Source organism: Cetorhinus maximus, chromosome 3 (genome assembly GCF_964194155.1).
Source record: "Cetorhinus maximus chromosome 3, sCetMax3.hap1.1, whole genome shotgun sequence".
Lineage (NCBI taxonomy): Eukaryota > Metazoa > Chordata > Chondrichthyes > Lamniformes > Cetorhinidae > Cetorhinus > Cetorhinus maximus.
This window is the reverse complement of record NC_135881.1, coordinates 194,852,217-194,870,954: the sequence shown is the minus strand read 5'-3', so window position 1 is coordinate 194,870,954 and position 18,738 is coordinate 194,852,217. Positions and strand designations below refer to the sequence as shown.

Here is an 18,738-nt window from a genome sequence, read left to right as displayed (position 1 = left end):
TGCTGCAGGGTTGATAAAGAAAAGACACAAAGTTAAGGTGAAACCAAAATACTGCAGGTGCTGGAAATCTGAAGTAAGAGCAGAAAATGCTGGAATAACTCTGCAAGTCTGGCAGCACCTGTGGTGAGAGAAACAGAGGTAACATTTCAAGTCAATTTGAAGAAGAGTCATATGGACTCAAAGCGTTAAAGTTAAGGTGATTGACAAAAGAACCGGGGCAAAAAGAGGAAAAGCACTTTTACACAATGAATTGTTAGCATTTGCAAGGCACTGTCTGGTAGGGTTATGATTACAGTTTCAATAGTGGCCTTCAAATTGGATAAACACTTTAAAGGCAAAAATATTGCAGGGATGTGGGGAAAGAGCAGGTGAGGATTGTTTTCAGAAGAGCCAGCACTGGCTCAATGGAGTGATGTTCAATTCCATGATTATATGCATCTATAACCATTGCAATGTTGGCTTCTCATTAGGCTACTCCATTTGTTGGCCAAAGGCTCAATGTCTTCTCTTTTCAAAGGGGAAGACATGTACATGACCATCAATAGAGAACTTGAAGTTGCAGCAGAGAAGTCAACCTGTAAGTCTTATCTGTTATGAGGAGGAGGCCAAACCAAATTGAGGAGGTAGGTGAGGGAAAACCTGATGACTTATTGCTAGCCCGATAAGGTAGGGAATACACTTATATTTTGTCTTCTGACTATCACTTAAGACTCATTTGAGGATTAACAGGCAGTTATTTCAAGATTAACCAGTTCAGGCTCCTTACAAGCAAGTTGTGTTTGACATTTAATAGCATTTTTGCAACAAGTAATTGCTTGAAGAACAAATGGCAATGCAGTAGATGTACTTAATGATCTTTAAGAAAGCATTCAATAAGGTAAGGTTTGTTCTAAGTGGCAATGTCTCAGCTTGGATAGATAGTTGTTTGGAAGACAAGAAAAGCTTCAGGCTTAGTGGGTGCTTCTTGAATTGGGCAAGAGCTGGACATGATGTAGCCCAGAGGCAAATGCTGAGTGGACAGTTTAGAATCGCTGTCCCTCAGGAATTTCCTTGGGGGTTCTCACTGATCGACAGCATAACCAAGTGGAAGATCACTGGGAGCCAAACAGGGTTTCTACGGACCCTCTGCTGAAGTTACATGACGGAGCGGGAGAAACCCCTGAATTTCGAAGAGCTTAATATTGGTGACTGAAGAGGCAGATCTAATTTTTACCGACAATCACACAGAAGGTGACAATGACATCTGGAGGAGGGCTCCCTCAACTGCTTTAAAACCCGTATAAACCTGGGAAAAACGATGCCTTATGCCATTCCACCAAAGCTACTGCAAGAGGCTGAGAGAATTCCATAGAAATTCTACTCCAGGGAGTGTGAAATGTTTTTTGGAAAAATTGGGGTGGTTGGCATGCAGATAAACTTGGAGCTCAGGGTAAGACATGCTAAAGGTTCAGGTGGCCATGTCCATTTAGGACAGCTAAGTAGGAGGGATTCTTGATGCAAAGTGTGATCGACTATTGTAAGGGCCCTTCAGCTAGGAGTAGGGCCTTATATGCAAGATGTGGTTTGCAGAAGTGGGTTGTCAGTTTTATTCTAGAACTCAACTTCCTCCTCTATCTTTAACTTATGACCTCATATGCCTTAACATTTATGAAGATTGGATACAATCAAAGCCCTGATGAACGCCCCGGAATCAGGAAATTCTGCATATTCTCATTGACATTTTAAAGAAATAACTTCTAGTGAACGACTGGCGTGCTTTTTTCTAAGGCAATAGTTTATGTGGATATTGAGAGAACATAAAATTACCTGTCTGAAAAAAGAAGTAAGTGTTATTTGCAAGTAGTTTTATTCCTAATTTTTATTTTGAATTGCTTTTAAATAAATTATTAAATAATGTCGTTTATTAAAGTAATGGGTCTGGAGAATTAATCCTCCCACTTCTGTGCATTAGCTTTAAGGACTAGTATGTCCTGAGACATCACATAATCTTATTGTCCAACACTGTTACTAGGTAAGATTAATTAAAGTTTGAATGGTGACGCAGATCTTTAAATCCAACTGTGAACTAATTCAGTGATAACCATCACTGACTGGGATTTGTTTGTTTCTAGTTAACTAATAGAAGAGTTACATGATGAACACGACTGAAATGCTGCACAGCACAAACAGCAACTACAATTACGACTATGAAGACCTGTTTTCTCCTTGTAACTTGGGATCAGCAAAGATTTTTGGTGAAAGCTGCCTACCAGTGATTTACTCACTTGTGTTTGTCTTTGGGCTCCCAGGGAATATTCTTGTACTGTGGACTCTTCTAAAACAAAAACTGCTGAAGAATATGACAGACATCTATCTTTTCAATTTAGCATTATGTGATTTGCTTTTTGTTATAACCCTTCCCTTCTGGGCATATTCTGCTGCAAATGAATGGATTTGGGGAGATGCCTGTTGCAAGATCATTAATGTCTGTTATATACTTGGCTACTCTGGTGCCGTAATGTTCATAATCCTGATAAGTATAGACCGGTACCTTGCGATAGTTCATGCTGTGTCTCCGGTCAGGGCTAGGACAGTTCGATGTGGGATTATTTCGAGTGGAGTGATGTGGTGTGTAGCTATGTTCACCTCTCTTCCCACAATGATAAATAACAAAGTCGACAACATTGATGGAAGAATTGTTTGTCATACTTTCTTTCCATCTGAATCATCAAGGTGGAAACTTCTTAGCCTTTTCAGTGCCAATGTGCTTGGTTTTTTTATCCCATTTGCTATAATGGTTTTCTGTTATACAAGAATAATTCAAACCCTGCTTAAAAACAAAAGTTCTAAGAAACACAGGGCTATAAAAGTTATATTTATTGTTGTGATTGTGTTTTTTGTATTTTGGACACCGCACAACATAGTGATGTTCCTGGAGTCTTTGAGAGAACTGCATATTTTAACTGGCTGTGAATTGAGCATACGGCTGATTATTACCCAGCAAATAACTGAATCCATCACGTTTGTACACTGTTGTTTAAATCCTATAATTTATGCGTTTTTGGGTGAAAGGTTCAGATTGCACCTCCGCAGAGTTTTTCACACCTGTTTGCCTTCATTACTTAAATATAAAGCAAGTGACAAATTTCATTCAGCTTCTCACAAATTTGCTGCCTCTGTTTGTTCACAGTCCTCTGGTGGCCATGGCTCGTCCACCTTTATTTAGTTCAGTATATGAAATTGCCTGTAAATATCTTTGTGTATATACTCTGTTCTCACATTTGTTCAAACTTATGCTACTTTAGGTTGTGTCGAAACATAAAATCATCTGCAAAACTAAAACAGGGTTGTTGACGTTTTTTTTACAATGATTTATTTGAAGAGTAGCCTGATGACCCTGGTAGATTAATACAAGTGCCTGTTAATGATATAGATAATTTTGAGGTGGTACATTTTGGTAGGATGAATAAAAGAGGCCACATACTTGTTGGGAAAGAAATGTCGAAATATCCTCTAGGAACAGAGGGTCTTGGGTGTACACGTACACAGGTCACTAAAAGTGGCAACACGGGTTAATCATGCTGTTAAAAAAACCAAACAAACCTGCTGGCTCTTTTCTAGAGGGACAGAATGAAAAAGCAGGGAAGCTCCCCCTTACCATGGTTGGCAGGGCCCTCGACCAGATCCGACCCATTTCCAGAGATTCTGTTCGAATGCCTTCCCCTCCCTCCCAGAATCACTATAGTGTTTTCCTTGACCTTACCTTCCACCCCACCAATGTCCTTTCACAAGGATCATCTACTGTTGAACGGTAGCTGTTCATCATTCTGCCAATGACATCTCCTCTGGACACATCATTTCATCCCATTACCTCCCCCTTTGGCCTGGTGCCACCAACTTCTTTGTCATTTAACGTCTCTTCTCTTCCACCCTATCATAAACATTATTTCCTTTGCCACTCTTCCTCATCACCTCCTTCGATGCTGTTACAGTAAATTGTGGCGTATACGTTGACGATTGACACTTTGAAAAATCCTTCCAAAAATGGGGGTCAACTTATATGCTGAGCATAACATCGGTGTTGGTATAGGTGGTCACCATTTTGAAATATGTTAAAAAAAAACTGGAAAGTCAAATTAAATCAACGTGTCATGTTTTTATTAATGAAATCATTTTACAAGGATAGTTTGAACCAATCATCATAACTTTTTAAAAATCATCAAATTCATCATCTTTGGCATCCAACGCAAAGATGGAATTCATCCAGAATCACTTTGGCTATGGCATCATCATAAAGATTCACACTCTGGATCAGATTTGGCGCTATTAGTTTCATAATCATCCCTCCCCCACACCTCGCACAACAAATCTTCTTCCCCTCCATTCATTGAATTGGATATTTCACGTTGTTTGAACGATTTGATGACAGTTTTTGTATTAATTGCATCCCACCATTTGATGGTGAAACCACACAGAACATCAAGTGAGGCAGCATGCATATTTCCACTTTGTGTGAAGGTTTTTCCACCGACAACCATCCATCTAATCCATTTGGCAGGAACATGATCCTTGAAATGCTTGTAAAGTTACACATCCAAAGGTTGAACGACAGACATTGGGCCCCTGTAACTGGAATGCGGGTGTCAATTCTTCGTAGGCATCCCTTGATCTGGGTATAAAAGATCTGAACATATCCAACACGAATGAGTTGTGTTCTTTGATAAGGCCTTTTCCACACATTACTGATCCACACCTTCACTCCATCCTTATTCATCCAACCATTGTCCTGGGCACGCACAAAATATCCTGCAGGGAACTTGACGTACAGTATGGTTTTACGTTTGCAAATTACCATAGGCTTTAATTTTGCTCCATCAGTCATGCAGGCTAGCACCACCTGTCTTCTCATGTCCTGCGGATAAAGGGCACTTGTGCCATAAAGGGTACTTATGTTTTTGCCACTGAGTAATGATCGCTGGAATCCAGCAATTTTGGCATTGAAACCTTTCGGTAATCTTGAGCAATATTCGTCTTCTACTGCAACAGTAGAGGTTTTGGTTCCATAGAGCGGTTATACCTACTAGCTGTTGCTCTGAAATCCTTGCTGGACTCAGTTTGACTTGGTCCACTTAGGGTGTGTACACACATTGCATTGCTGGTGACGATGTAACCGTTCTGGCAATTTTTCAGAACCCATTCCCATTCATGCTTCTTCAGACAGGTCAGCAGCTGATCCCTGTTCTCATGTCACATTTGGTCTTGGGCATCTTTTTCAGGGCTGATTCCTCCTTCTTCCATTATCACATCAGTTTCTGTAACATCATATTCCCTTGCTGCAGCACAGCTATTTGACGAGTTAGCAAAAGATATGACCTTTAGCGTGAAATCAGCTTTGTACTTTATTCCTTTACCCAGAGAACCCATTTCTGTTTGTCAACCTCCTGCATGATCTGCTCTGTGCCTTAAACTCCCGCACATCTTCTTGGCAACACAGAGATAAAAACAAAAAACTACTGCGGATGCTGGAAATCCAAAACAATAACAGAATTACCTGGAAAAACTCAGCAGGTCTGGCAGCATCGGCGGAGAAGAAAAGAGTTGACGTTTTGAGTCTTCATGACCCTTCAGCAGAACTGAGTAAAGTTAGGAGAGGGGTGAAATATAAGCTGGTTTAAGGTGCGGGGTGGGGTGGGGGGAGAGAAGTTGTGGGGGGGGGTGGTAGTAGGGACAAGCAAGCAGTGATAGGAGCAGATAATCAAAAGATGTCACAGACAAAGGAACAAAGATGTGTTAAAGGTGGTGATATTATCTAAGAGAATGTGCTAATTAAGAATGGATGGCAGGACATTCAAGGTACAGCTCTAGTGGGGGTGGGGTGGAAAGACTGACAGGGCATTACAGATATAGATTTAAAAATAATGGAAATAGGTGGGAAAAGAAAAATCTATATATATAAGTTTTTTGTTTTTATCTCTGTGTTTAATTGACTGCCACTCCTTTTCAAGAAATGCCTACCTTGAAGAAGTACTGCTCTGCTCTCCGACAGGATTTTCGTATCTCTCTTCTGCCTTGTTCACCTTCATTGCTTTCCATTTCTCTCCTGGTGTTTGACAAGGTGTTTACTAAAACCCGCTTTCACAGCCATATTTCCTTTCTCAGTGATTGTCTCCGTCTCTGACTCACCCCACGTGGATTTCAACTGAAATTCCATCCCTCTTGTTTCGAACCCACCCAGGATTACAGGTATCTCCGGGACATAAAACGTTTCTCGGACTGCTGTTCCCTTCGCATTCTGAGATCCACACTCAGTGCCATGCGCCGCCATATGAACACACTCGACCTCTCCCTCCAGCAGCACCGCCGCACCCTTTTTCAAAGCTGCGCATGCCCCCAGTTTCATTTTATTCTTCGTCTCATCCGATGCCTCAACAAGAAACTTTTTCTCTTTCTCTGAAGTGCTAAGGAACGCAAGCTCCAACAACTCATCGACACCAACACCCATCTAGGACCCTCCACCCCTACCTGTCCCTCTGTCCCCACCCCATTTTCCAATCCCAGCCCCGGACGCGTATTCACTATACACCCTGACCTTCACCTCTCCGATGCTGAACGTTCAGTGCTCGGCAAAGGACTTAGTTTCATACCCTTACGCCCTCATCTCAATAAATTTCGGGCTCGGTACGATGCTGAACTCTTCTTCCGCCATCTTCGTCTCCGTGCTCACTTCTTTGGGCAGGAGTCCTCTCCCCGTTCAACGGATCCTTTTACCCACTTCCAATATTCTCCCTCCACCTGGACCCCTCCCTCTGGATTCTTACCTTCTCTTGATCTTTTCATTGAGAACTGTCGGCGTGACATTAGTCGTCTCAATTTCTCTGCTCCTCTCACCCATTCTAATCTGTCTCTCTCTGAACTTACTGCACTCCGTTCTCTCAGGTCCAACCCCGACATTGTCATCAAACCCGCTGACAAGGGTGGTGCTGTTGTTGTCTGGCGCACTGACCTCTACCTCGCGGAGGCTGAGCGTCAACTCGCAGACATTTCCTCCTACCTCTCCCTGGACCATGACCCCACCACTGAACATCAAGCCATTGTTTCCAGGACTATCGCTGACCTCATCTCCTCTGAAGATCTTCCTCCCACAGCTTCCAACCTGATAGTCGCCCAACCTCGGACGGCCCGCTTCTACCTCCTACCCAAAATCCACAAACAGAAGTGTCCCGGCAGACCCATCGTGTCAGCCTGTTCCTGCCCCATGGAACTCATTTTTCGTTATCTTGACTCCCTTCTCTCTCCCCTTGTACAGTCCCTTCCCACCTACATCTGTGATTCCTCTGACACCTTACGTCACATCAACAATTTCCAGTTCCCTGGCCCCAACCGCTTCCTCTTCACCATGGACGTCCGATCCCTCTACACCTCCATCCCCCACCAGGATGGTCTGAGGGCCCTTAGCTTCTTCCTTGAACAGAGGCCCGAACAATCCCCATCCACCACTACTCTCCTCCATCTGGCTGAACTTGTTCTCACACTGAACAGTTTCTCCTTTAACTCCTCTCACTTCCTCCAAATAAAAGGTGTGGCTATGGGTACCCGCATGGGCCCCAGCTATGCCTGTCTCTTTATGGGGTATGTGGAACATTCCTTGTTCCAGTCCTACTCCGGCCCGCTCCCACAACTCTTTCTCCAGTACATCGATGATTACTTCGGTGCTGCTTCATGCTCTCGTCGGGACCTGGAAAAATTTTTTAATTTTGCTTCCAATCTCCACCCCTCCATCATTTTCACATGGTCCATCTCTGACACTTCCCTTCCCTTCCTTGACCTCTCTGTCTCAATTTCTGGTGATAGACTGTCCACCAATATCCATTACAAGCCTACCGACTCCCACAGCTACCTCGACTACAGCTCCTCACACCCCGCTTCCTGTAAGGACTCCATCCCATTCTCTCAGTTCCTTCGCCTCCGTCACATCTGCTCTGATGATGCTACCTTCAAAAACAGTTCCTCTGACATGTCCTCCTTCTTCCTTAACCGAGGTTTTCCACCCACGGTCGTTGACAGGGCCCTCAACCGTGTCCGGCCCATCTCCCGCGCATCCACCCTCACGCCTTCTCCTCCCTCCCAATTATCACCATACCAGCCTCCGCATTCAAAGGATCATCCTCCGCCATTTCCACCAACTCCAGCATGATGCCACCACCAAACACATCTTCCCTTCACCCACCCTGGTGGCATTCCGTAGGGATCGTTCCCTCCGTGACACCCTGGTCCACTCCTCCATCACCCCCTACTCCTCAACCCCCACCTATGGCACCTCCCCATGCCCACGCAGAAGATGCAACACCTGCCCCTTCACTTCCTCTCTCCTCACTGTCCAAGGGCCCAAACACTCCTTTCAAGTGAAGCAGCATTTCACTTGCATTTCCCCTAACTTAGTCTACTGCATTCGTTGCTCCCAATGCGGTCTCCTCTACATTGGAGAGACCAAACGTAAACTGGGCAACCGCTTTGCAGAACACCTGCGGTCTGTCCACAAGAAAGACCCAAACCTCCCTGTCGCTTGCCATTTTAACACTCCACCCTGCTCTCTTGCCCACATGTCTGTCCTTGGCTTGCTGCATTGTTCCAGTGAAGCCCAACGCAAACTGGAGGAACAGCGCCTCATCTTCCGACTAGGCACTTTACAGCCTTCCGGACTGAATATTGAATTCAACAACTTTAGATCTTGAACTCCCTCCCCCATCCCCACTCCCTTTCCATTTCTTCCCCCTCCCTTTTGCTTTTTCCAATAATTTATATAGATTTTTCTTTTCCCACCTATTTCCATTATTTTTAAATCTATACCTGTAATGCCCTGTCAGTCTTTCCACCCCACCCCAACTAGAGCTGTACCTTGAGTGTCCTGCCATCCATTCTTAATTAGTACATTCTCTTAGATAATATCACCACCTTTAACACGTCTTTGTTCCTTTGTCTGTGACATCTTTTGATTATCTGCTCCTATCACTACTTGCTTGTCCCTACTACCACCAGCACCCCCCAACTTCTCTCCCCCCACCCCACCCCCCACCTTAGACCAGCTTATATTTCACCCCTCTCCTAACTTTACTCAGTTCTGCTGAAGGGTCGTGAGGACTCAAAACATCAACTCTTTTCTTCTCCGCCAATGCTGCCAGACCTGCTGAGTTTTTCCAGGTAATTCTGTTATTGTTCTTGGCAACACAGCCTCCTTGATCCCTTGTGCTGACTTATAAGGACAGTATAACAGTAAACATATCTCTCAGCTAAAAAACTGCGACGGATGCCTAATGCATGTCCAGTCCTAACCATGTAAGCACTTAGCTTAAAAATGAGGGAACAACTTATATACTGAGTATAGGTCTAAGCATGCATTTCGGCACAGTTACTTATACGGCGCAATCTGTGGTACACTTCTAAATTTTCCCAGTTCCAGTTAAAGCTCATTGTTAATTCTAATAATTGTATGTTGAGAAAGAATAAGTCTGAAGCTAGCCTGTACCTTAAAACAGGTTTATTTTCAAGACAGCAAAGCAAAGTCACAGACTCTCCCAGTTCCTTCCCAGACACTCAGGGTGAATTGGCTTATATACTCTCACTCGGGTTCCTTCATCCTTCCCCAGTTGGGGAGGGCCATGCTTAGTTAACAAATTAAAGCTTGTATTTCATTGTACCACAAATTCAACATTTAGCAGTCTTGACCTCAATGGTTAACTCTGTTTCTCTTCCCACAGATGCTGCCTGAGCTGTTGGGTATTTCCCAGCATTTTCTGTTTTTATTTCAGATTTCCTGGATCCGCAGAATTGCTTTTGTAATCGAAGCCATGTTCAACTCGCAAAGAACCTTGGTTAGATCACATTTGGAGGACTAAGACTAATATTGGTCTCCATGTTATGACAAAAATACAGAGCCAATGGTGAATGTATTTCAAAGAATGATACCAGAACTAGCAGGACAGATTGAACAAACTGGCACTCTTTACTCTCGATCAAAGACTGCGAGGTGACTCGATGAGGACTTTTAAAATGATGAAAGGGTCGGACAGGGTAAACATGGAGAAGATGTTTCCACTTACTGGGAGTCATAAAGATAGTCGCCAATAAACCCAAAATGGAATTCAGGAGAAGCTTCTTTACCCAAAGAGTGGTTAGAATGTGGAACTCACTACCACAGGGAGTAGTTGAGGTAAATTGACGTATTCAAGGGGAAGTTGGCAATGAAGCTGAGGAAGAAAGAAAAAGTCGGACCTCTTGAGGGGGCTAAGTGAAGACGGGTAGGAGGTGGCTCCTGTGAAACATAAATAAAAGACCAGCATGTGGATATGTTTAGCTGATTGACCTGTTGCTGTACTTTGAATGTTTTGTGACAGGCTGCAACTGTGACACATTATGCAAGGTGTGGCAGAACATTGAGGGTGATCCCAGGAGTGTCATTCATGGGCAGCCGTAAAGTACAAAAAGCACATTCAAAGACAAGGCTAAAATCAGTCAGCAGAATTAGATATACATTTACCATGCCAGGAGATAATTAACGTTATGGGACAAAAACTGTGAAACAGAGAGAGTGATGAGGGTTATGTGGTTGATGTGTCTAAGCTTTCAAAAGGAGTTTTGTAAACTACTGAATGATAACCTTGTTAGCAAAATTGAAGCCCATGGGATTAAAGTGGCATTTGCAGTGCGGTTACAAAATTGCTTCAGAGACAGGAAACAGAGAGCAGTGATGAAGAGTTATTTTTCATGGTGGAGAGCAGTACACAGTATTGTCCACTAGGGGTAAACATTAGGACTAATTACATTTTGATATACATTAATGATCTGGATTTGGGTATGTGGGCATAATTTCAAAGTTTGCAGATGGTGCAAAACATGGGAATGTAGTAGACAGTGAGGAGGACTGTAACAGACTCCAGGAGAACATTGACAGACTGGTGAAATGGGCAGACAAATGACAGATCCAATTTAATGCAGAATGATACATTGTGGAAGGAAAGGTGAGGAGGGGCAACATTAACTAAACGTTAATTTAACACGTCTACAGGAACAGAGACTTGGCAAACAACAATCGTTGTAGGTGGCAGAATAGGTTGGTGTGGCTTTCTGCCTGAAGCCTAACATGGTCAGTCAGCTTAACACTAGATAGATTCACATATTTTATATTTAACATTTTATACATCAGTGTACCTTCTTATGGAACAGTTTTGAAACTGCATCATTAGAATCATAGAAAATCGCATGACTGGAGCTATTGCAACATCCAGCGAAGTAACAGAAGGAGTGATCAATAGTGCTATCAAAATATACCTACACAGCAAAAACCTGCTCACTGCTTGACTTGGGTTCCGTGAGGAATACCAGGGCCCAGGGCTCTTTACAGCCTTTGTGTGAACATGGACAAAACAGCTGAATTCCAGAAGTGAGTTGATGGTGACTCACCTGCATATCGAGGCAGCATTTGTCTGACTGTGGGACCAAACAGCCCAACTTTAACTGAAGTAAATGAGGATCAATGGGGCAACATGTCATTGGCTGGTCATGCCTAGCACAAAGGAAGATGGTTGTCATTGTTGAAAGCTAATCATCTCATCACTGCAGGAGTTCCCCAGGCCTGTATCCTTGGCCCAACCATCTTCAACTCTTCATCAATGACCTTCCCTCCATCATAAGGTCAGGCATGGGGCTGGGCATTGTTCATTATACAACGCTCAGTCCCATTCGCATCTCCTCCAATACTGAAGCAGTTCATGCCTGCTTGCAACAAGTCTTTAAGACTTGGGCTGGTAGCTGGACAGTAACATTCAAACAATGACTATCACCAACAAGAGTGAGACTAAACATCTTCCCTTGGCATTCAGCAGCATTGCCATCACTGAATCCCCCAACACCAACATCTTGGTGATCACCATAGACTAGAAACTCAGCAGGACCAGCTGTATAAATGCTAAGATCACCAAAGCAGGTCAGAGACTGGGAATTCTGTGGTGAGTGACTCACCTCCTGATTCCTCAAATTCTTTCCACCATTTACAAGGTACAAATCAAGAGTGTGCTGGAATACTCTCCATTTGCCTGGATGAGGGAAAGTCCAACAACTCTGAAGAAGCCCAACACCATCAAAGAGAAAGCCACTTGCTTGATTGGCACCCCATCAACCATATTAAACATTCATTCCCTCCACCACCAAAGTACAGTAACAGCAGTTTGGACCATCTAAAATTTGCATGGCAGCATCTTGCCAAGGTTATTTTAACAATACCTCACAAATTTGTGACCTCCCCTACTAGATAGACAAGGACAGCGGGTGCATGGGAACACCAAGTTCCCCTCCAATTCGCATATCAGTTTTATTTTAAGTGGCTCTACCTAAAGTCTTGAGGCAAGCTTGAGATTGTCCACCTGTTGGGGATTTGGGCACAGGCCACAGCACTAGGCTCGGAATGATAGATGTGGAGGGAGTGGATGTTAAAGGTGGCGAATGGGGTGCCAATCATTTGGGCTGCTTTGTCCTGGATGCTGTCGAGCTTCTTGAGTGTTGTTGGAGCTGCACTCATCCAGGCAAGTGGAGCAATGTGAAGCCTCCTGCTAAACCTTGTACACATACATTGTTCGGAGTATGTTCAACAAAAGGTAAAGTTTACCCACAGCCTTGCCTCCAGCATTATCCATCAATCCTGACTGAGCACAACCTCATCTAAGAACCACAACAATGATAACAAAAAAGCCACTACCTGTGGATTCAGCATGAAACAGGTCCAGACTGATGAGAATCTACCCACATTGCAGGAAACCCGCGAGATCCAGAAGGGTGCCAATTGGCACTAACAGCTCGCCAACACCATGTTAATGAGGGCTAACTCTAAGAGTGATTTGGAACTCCTGCCTGCCATGCTGGGTGAGTGTTCAGGACACATTGGCAATATCAGGACCCAAGCAGAAAGTCTCCCCCTATATGTATCTTTTGTTTATAGTTGTTAGATACCATAGGGTTTTATTATTCTGGAGGTCACCATCGATTAGGAACTGAGCTGGACCAGCCATATAAATACTGTGGCTACAAGAGCAGGTCAGAATTTGGAAATCCTGCAGAAAGTATCTCACCTCCTGACTCCCCAAAGCCTGCCAACCATCTACAAGGCACAAGTCAGGAGTGTAATGGAATGCTCTCCACTTGCCTGGATGAGTGCAGCTCCAACAGCACCCAAGAAGCTTGACACCATCCAGGACAAAGCAACCCGCTTGACTGGCACCCCATTCACCACCTCCAACATCCACTCCCGGCACCATTAATGCACAGTGGCAGCAACAGTGGCAGTGTGTACCATATACAAGATGCACTGCAACAACTCACCAAGGCTCTTTCAATATCACCTTCCAAACCTACAACCTCCGCTACCTAGAAAGGTAAGTGCAGCAGATACATGGGAACACCGCCACCTGCATGTTCCCCTCCAAGTCACTCACCATCCTGACTTAGAACTATATCACAATTCCTTCACTGTCACTGGGTCAAAATCCTGGAACTGCCTCCCTAACAGCACTGTGGGTGTATCTACAAACAACGGACTGCAGCAGTTCAGAAGGCAGTTCACCACCATCTTCTCAGGGGCGAATAAGGATGGGCAATAAATGCTGGCCGAGCCAGCAACACCAACATCACAGGAAAGAATATTGAAGAAAAGGACAGAATTTTCTTCAGTAATGATGGGACTGTAGCCTGGCATAGATATAATGCAAAGCGACAGCCACTGTGCCGATTGGCATCCATCTGCATGATACATTTCAGGTGGTTACTATCATGAAGCTATTAATGTATATGATGTTATTGGAAAATATTTTTATTTTAAAATAGAGGTTTTGTCTGTGGGCGTGTCTTAATTGGGTTAAAACCAGCTCGTCTGGGTGCTTTGAAATGTAAGAGATATAGCAAGCATTTGCGTTTTTTGAACAGACCATTCAAGAAGTGGGTGAAATCTGACACCTAGCTACCAGAGACCAAGCAATGTGTTTATATTACTAATAAAATTTGTACTATGAAAGGGGTTTTATTGTTAGAAGAGGTGGAGTTCAAAGGGGCTAGTGATACAATGAGAATTTACATTCAATGAGATATGCTTGGTATAATAGAGGACGGTTCTCATGTGTGCAGGGTAGAGGCAATGTAAGATCTAAGTAGCTGTAAGCCTACAACTGTCTCCACAGAAACCAAAGTGAAAGGAACCTTATTTGGAATTCGTAAGGTTAAAATGCATTCCCTGGTGTTTGGTTAAGTCTATGGGTTGCTGTTGCCTTAATGGAGATTAGTTTAGGAATTTGTTAAAAGTTATGATAGCAGTAATTTGTAGCCATGTGTATATATTTAACTTATGTAAATTAATAAATGTCTCATGTATTTTGATATAAAACCCCTCGAGAACTGGTGGCCTGATTCCTGAATTTAGAGTTGCATCTCAAACATACCACTTAGAAATATAGGTTATAACAGTTGTTTAAAGTTTCCCTCTGAGATTTTTATATAACTCAGCTTTACTGAAATGCTGTCTCATAACATTACATACAAGCTGCATGTTGATTCCTTCTTGTTCAATTGTGCCCCTGTATTGGTGCAAGGAATCTTTAGAATGGAAATGTAGAAAACCTCCAAACAGAGTCAGCGTAAAGGAAACAAGGCAGGAGGAGGCCAATCCTGTTTAGTGCCTCATTCATGGAAGCAAATGGGAAGGATGCTCACCAAAGAGAGGAAAGTTGCTGAGACAGCAACAACTCAAAGTGACAAGATGTCTGTAGCATTCATGCAGCAAGGATTCTCTTCATAAAGGCCGATGCACAAAAGAGTTAATTAATGAGAGACTTAATTCTCTAGATGCATTGTATTATTAATATATATTAGTTGATCGTTTATTTAATGCAGCAAGCAGTCAGCAAAATCTGCAATTCAGCTTCTAAACCATTGACCCCCACCTCTAATGTCTTAAACATTCTAAGTAAAGATTCTGAAGCTTCACCTCCAACTTGGTGGTGGCCAAGACTTCCTTTCATTCACACAACTCAAGTGTATTTTCATAATGACTAGGTCTGCTCCTTTAATCCCTTGCATGCTCCTTTCACAAACCAGGTTAAATGGTACAGGTATAGAGGGTGGAAGTAGCGAGAGAGCTGGGAGCGTTTGTGCACAAATATTTGAAGGTGGCCGGATAGGTTAACGAAGCAGTTAAAAAAATACATGTGACCACTGGCTTTAGAAATGGAGGCAGAGTACAAAACCCGGAAACTATGCCAAACCTAGATAAAACACTTTTTCACACAACCAGTGATTCAAGTCTGGAATGCACAGCTTGCATGTGTGGTGGAGACAGGTACAATCGAAGCATTCAAGAGGACATTAGATGACTATTTGAAAAGAAACAATGTGCAGGGGTACGGGGAAAAGGCAGGGCAATAGCACGAGGTCATAATGCTCCTTTAGAGAGCTGATGTCGACACAATGGGCCAAATGGCCTCCCTCTGTGCCATTAAAATCCTGTGAATCTGTGATAAGAGTAGTTCAGCTGCAGCTGGGGTCTTGTGTCCAATTCAGGACACCACATATCAGGGAAGATGTTAAAGCTCTGGAGAGGGTGCAGGAAAGATTTATTGGAATGTTCTCGGGATGAGGGATTACATTCACGTGGATGGACTAGAGAAGCTGTGTTTGTTCTCCTTAGGGCAGGCAAGCCTAAGGTGTTTAGAGATGTTTAAGATCATGAAAGGTTTATACGGAGTAAATAAAGCAAAACAGTTTTCAATTGCTGAAGGGTTCAGATTCAGAAGAGATTAATTTAGCCTGATTGGCAAAAGAACAAATGACAGGAAATGCTCTGTATCCTCATTTACATATGAAAGAAATAACATCAGTCTGCAGTGCTTTTTTCTAAGGCAATAATTTGTGTGGATATTGAGAGAACATAAAATTACCTGTCTGAGAGAAAAGTAAGTGTTATTTGCATGTGGTTTTATTCCTAATTTTTATTTCGAACTGCTTTTAAATAAAGGATCAATTAATGTAGTTTATTAATGTAATGAATCTGGAGAATTAATTTTCCTATTTCAGAGCATTAGCATTAATGACTAGTATGCACAGAACCATCCCTTAATCTAATTGTCCAATATTGTTACTAGCTCAGACTAATTGAATTTTGAACCAAACGGTAACACAGCTCTGTCGAACCAACTGTAAATTAATTCAGTGATATCCAACATTGACTGGGATTTGTTTGTTCTTAGTTTACTGACAAATCAACAGCATGATGAATGCAACTGAAAAGCTGCACATCACAAGCAGCGACTACAATTATGACTATGAAGACCTGTTTTCTCCATGTGACAAGGAACCTGCAAAAAACGTTGGTGCAAGCTACCTACCAGTGCTTTACTCACTCGTGTTTGTCTTTGGGCTTCCAGGGAATGTCTTTGTACTGTGGACTCTTCTAAAATACGCAAGGCAGAAGAATATGACAGACATCTATCTTTTCAATTTAGCATTGTGTGATTTGCTTCTTGTTATAACCCTTCCCTTCTGGGCGTATTTTGCTGCAAGTGAATGGATTTGGGGAGATGCCTGTTGCAAGATCATTAATGTCTGTTATATACTTGGCTACTCTGGTGGCGTAATGTTCATAATCCTGATAAGTATAGACCGGTACCTTGCGATAGTTCATGCTGTGTCTCCGGTCAGGGCTAGGACAGTTCGATGTGGGATTATTTCGAGTGGAGTGATGTGGTGTGTAGCTATGTTCACCTCTCTTCCCACGATGATATATAACAAAATCGACAACATTGATGGAAGAATTGTTTGTCATACTTCCTTTCCATCTGAAACATTATTACGGTGGAAATTTCTTAGAATTTTCAGAGCCAATGTGCTCGGTTTTTTTATCCCATTTGCTATAATGGTTTTCTGTTATACAAGAATAATTCAAACTCTGCTTAAAAACAAAAGTTTTAAGAAACACAGGGCTATAAAAGTTATATTTACTGTTGTGATTGTGTTTTTTGTGTTTTGGACACCGCACAACATAGTGATGTTCCTGGAGTCTTTGAGAGAACTGCATATTTTAACTGGCTGTGAATTCAGCACACGGCTGTTTATTGCCCAGCAAATAACTGAATCCATCACGTTTGTACACTGTTGTTTAAATCCTATAATTTATGCGTTTTTGGGTGAAAAGTTTAGATTGCACCTCCGCAGAGTTTTTCACACCTGTTTGCCTTCATGTATTATGTGTGAATTATGGGACAGGCTTCATTTTGCCCCTCGTGATTTTACTACCTTACATCGATCACAATCCTCTGGTAGCCGTGACTCGTCCACATTTATGTCGTCCAGCATTCAACTGTTTTAGTTCAATACGAAAGTGCCTGTAAATATCTTTGTGTATATACTCTGTTCTCAAATTTCTGCAAACTTAGGCTACTTTTAATTTGTGTCTAAACACAAAATCATCTGCAAAACTAAAATGGGGTTGTAAATGTTTTTCACAATGTTTTATTTGAAGAGTAGCCTGATTACGCAGGTAGATTAATACAAGTGCCTATTAGTGATGTAGATAATTTTGAGGTGGTACATTTTGGTTGGTGAATAAAAGTGGCCACACAATTGTTGGAAAGCAAATGTCTAAATTACATTGGGGAACGGAAGGCTCGTGGATATGAGTTGTCCACATTTCTGTATTTCAACATTCAGGTGTTTTTTGTACAATATGCACGTGTCTGTAAATATATATGTATATACACTCTGTTCTCACATTTTTTCAAACATATGTCTAAACATAAAACCATCTCCAAACCTAACACTGGAATTGATGCAATTTTGTAAGCCTTGATTTATTTGAAGACTAGCCTGATTGTACTGGTAGATTAATACAATAGCCTGTTAGTGAAATAGAAAACAATGAGATGATACATTTTTCTTGTAAGTTAAAAGCAGGTTGCATACTTCTCTGAAGACAAATGTCTAACTTACGTAGCGGAACAAAGAGGCCTAGTTTTGACATACAGAGATCTCTAAAAGGTTAACAAGGCTATATAAAAAAGCAAACAAATCAAACTATGGAAGGGTTTGACAAGGTAAATGTAGAGAACTTGGAGAGATTTTCTCAAAGTTGTAAAGACTCTGGACCCATTTAGAAATGGCGGGCGGGACACAATTTTGGGAATGCTCTCCCCATCCCACACCCCAATATTTTATGGCACAGGATGAGGGTCCGAGCCCCCGGCAATTTTCATGGAGTTGGGCCAACCTCTCCATGACTCCCAGTTCATGGCCCTCAGGAGCTGGATTCAGGAACATTTTGAAAGATAAAGTCAAAAGACCTTACCCTTGCCACCTATGCCCACTCCATGCCAGCTCATGCTCACCACCTATTCCCCATGGCCCCTCATGCCCCCATCCACGCCCAATGGCCCATCATACCCTCCATGCCAACTCAAGGCACTTCCATGCCCATTCACATATACACTGGAGAGGAGGCTGCATAACCATTACCTTTCCCACTGCTCCTTCGCTCACCTTGCTCTTCCATTCCTCAAACCCCTTGCTTCTCCCCCTTCCACTCTTTCCACATTTCTCCCCTTTCCCCTCTTCTTTGCTGTTCCCTTATCCCTTTTCCCCCATCTCTCCTTTCCCCCGTATCGCTGCTTTTCCACCCTCCCACCCAATAACTCTGCTTAATGTGAAGACCGCACTTGGTCTTGACTACTTATT

General features: G+C 42.7%; 2 protein-coding genes and 1 long non-coding RNA gene across 4 annotated transcripts; all 3 read left to right on the top strand.

The window, feature by feature from the left end:
• Positions 1–527: 527 nt before the first annotated feature.
• LOC144673802 (C-C chemokine receptor type 4-like) lies at positions 528–3,276 on the top strand. 2 transcript variants are annotated; one of them, XM_078535462.1, is made up of 2 exons: positions 528–623; positions 2,112–3,276. In XM_078535462.1, the coding sequence occupies exon 2, from the start codon at positions 2,132–2,134 to the stop codon at positions 3,203–3,205; it is 1,074 nt and encodes a 357-aa protein (XP_078391588.1). In that variant the 5' UTR covers positions 528–623; positions 2,112–2,131; the 3' UTR covers positions 3,206–3,276. The 2 variants fall into 2 exon arrangements, with proteins under 2 accessions (XP_078391588.1, XP_078391591.1); XM_078535465.1 differs by lacking the exon at positions 528–623 and adding an exon at positions 1,585–1,822.
• Positions 3,277–3,376: 100 nt separating this feature from the next.
• LOC144679146 (uncharacterized) lies at positions 3,377–17,825 on the top strand. The gene is made up of 2 exons (XR_013576255.1): positions 3,377–3,423; positions 17,593–17,825. It is a non-coding gene; the product is annotated as an uncharacterized LOC144679146 (long non-coding RNA).
• LOC144679145 (C-C chemokine receptor type 4-like) lies at positions 15,909–17,825 on the top strand. The gene is made up of 2 exons (XM_078539506.1): positions 15,909–15,965; positions 16,260–17,825. Exon 2 carries the CDS (start codon positions 16,280–16,282, stop codon positions 17,375–17,377), a length of 1,098 nt encoding a protein of 365 aa, XP_078395632.1. The 5' UTR covers positions 15,909–15,965; positions 16,260–16,279; the 3' UTR covers positions 17,378–17,825.
• Positions 17,826–18,738: the final 913 nt, after the last annotated feature.

Coding starts and splice junctions, on each gene's coding strand:
- LOC144673802 (XM_078535462.1), top strand. CDS start 2,132: ATGATGAACACGACTGAAATGCTGCACAGCACAAACAGCAACTACAAT.
- LOC144679145 (XM_078539506.1), top strand. CDS start 16,280: ATGATGAATGCAACTGAAAAGCTGCACATCACAAGCAGCGACTACAAT.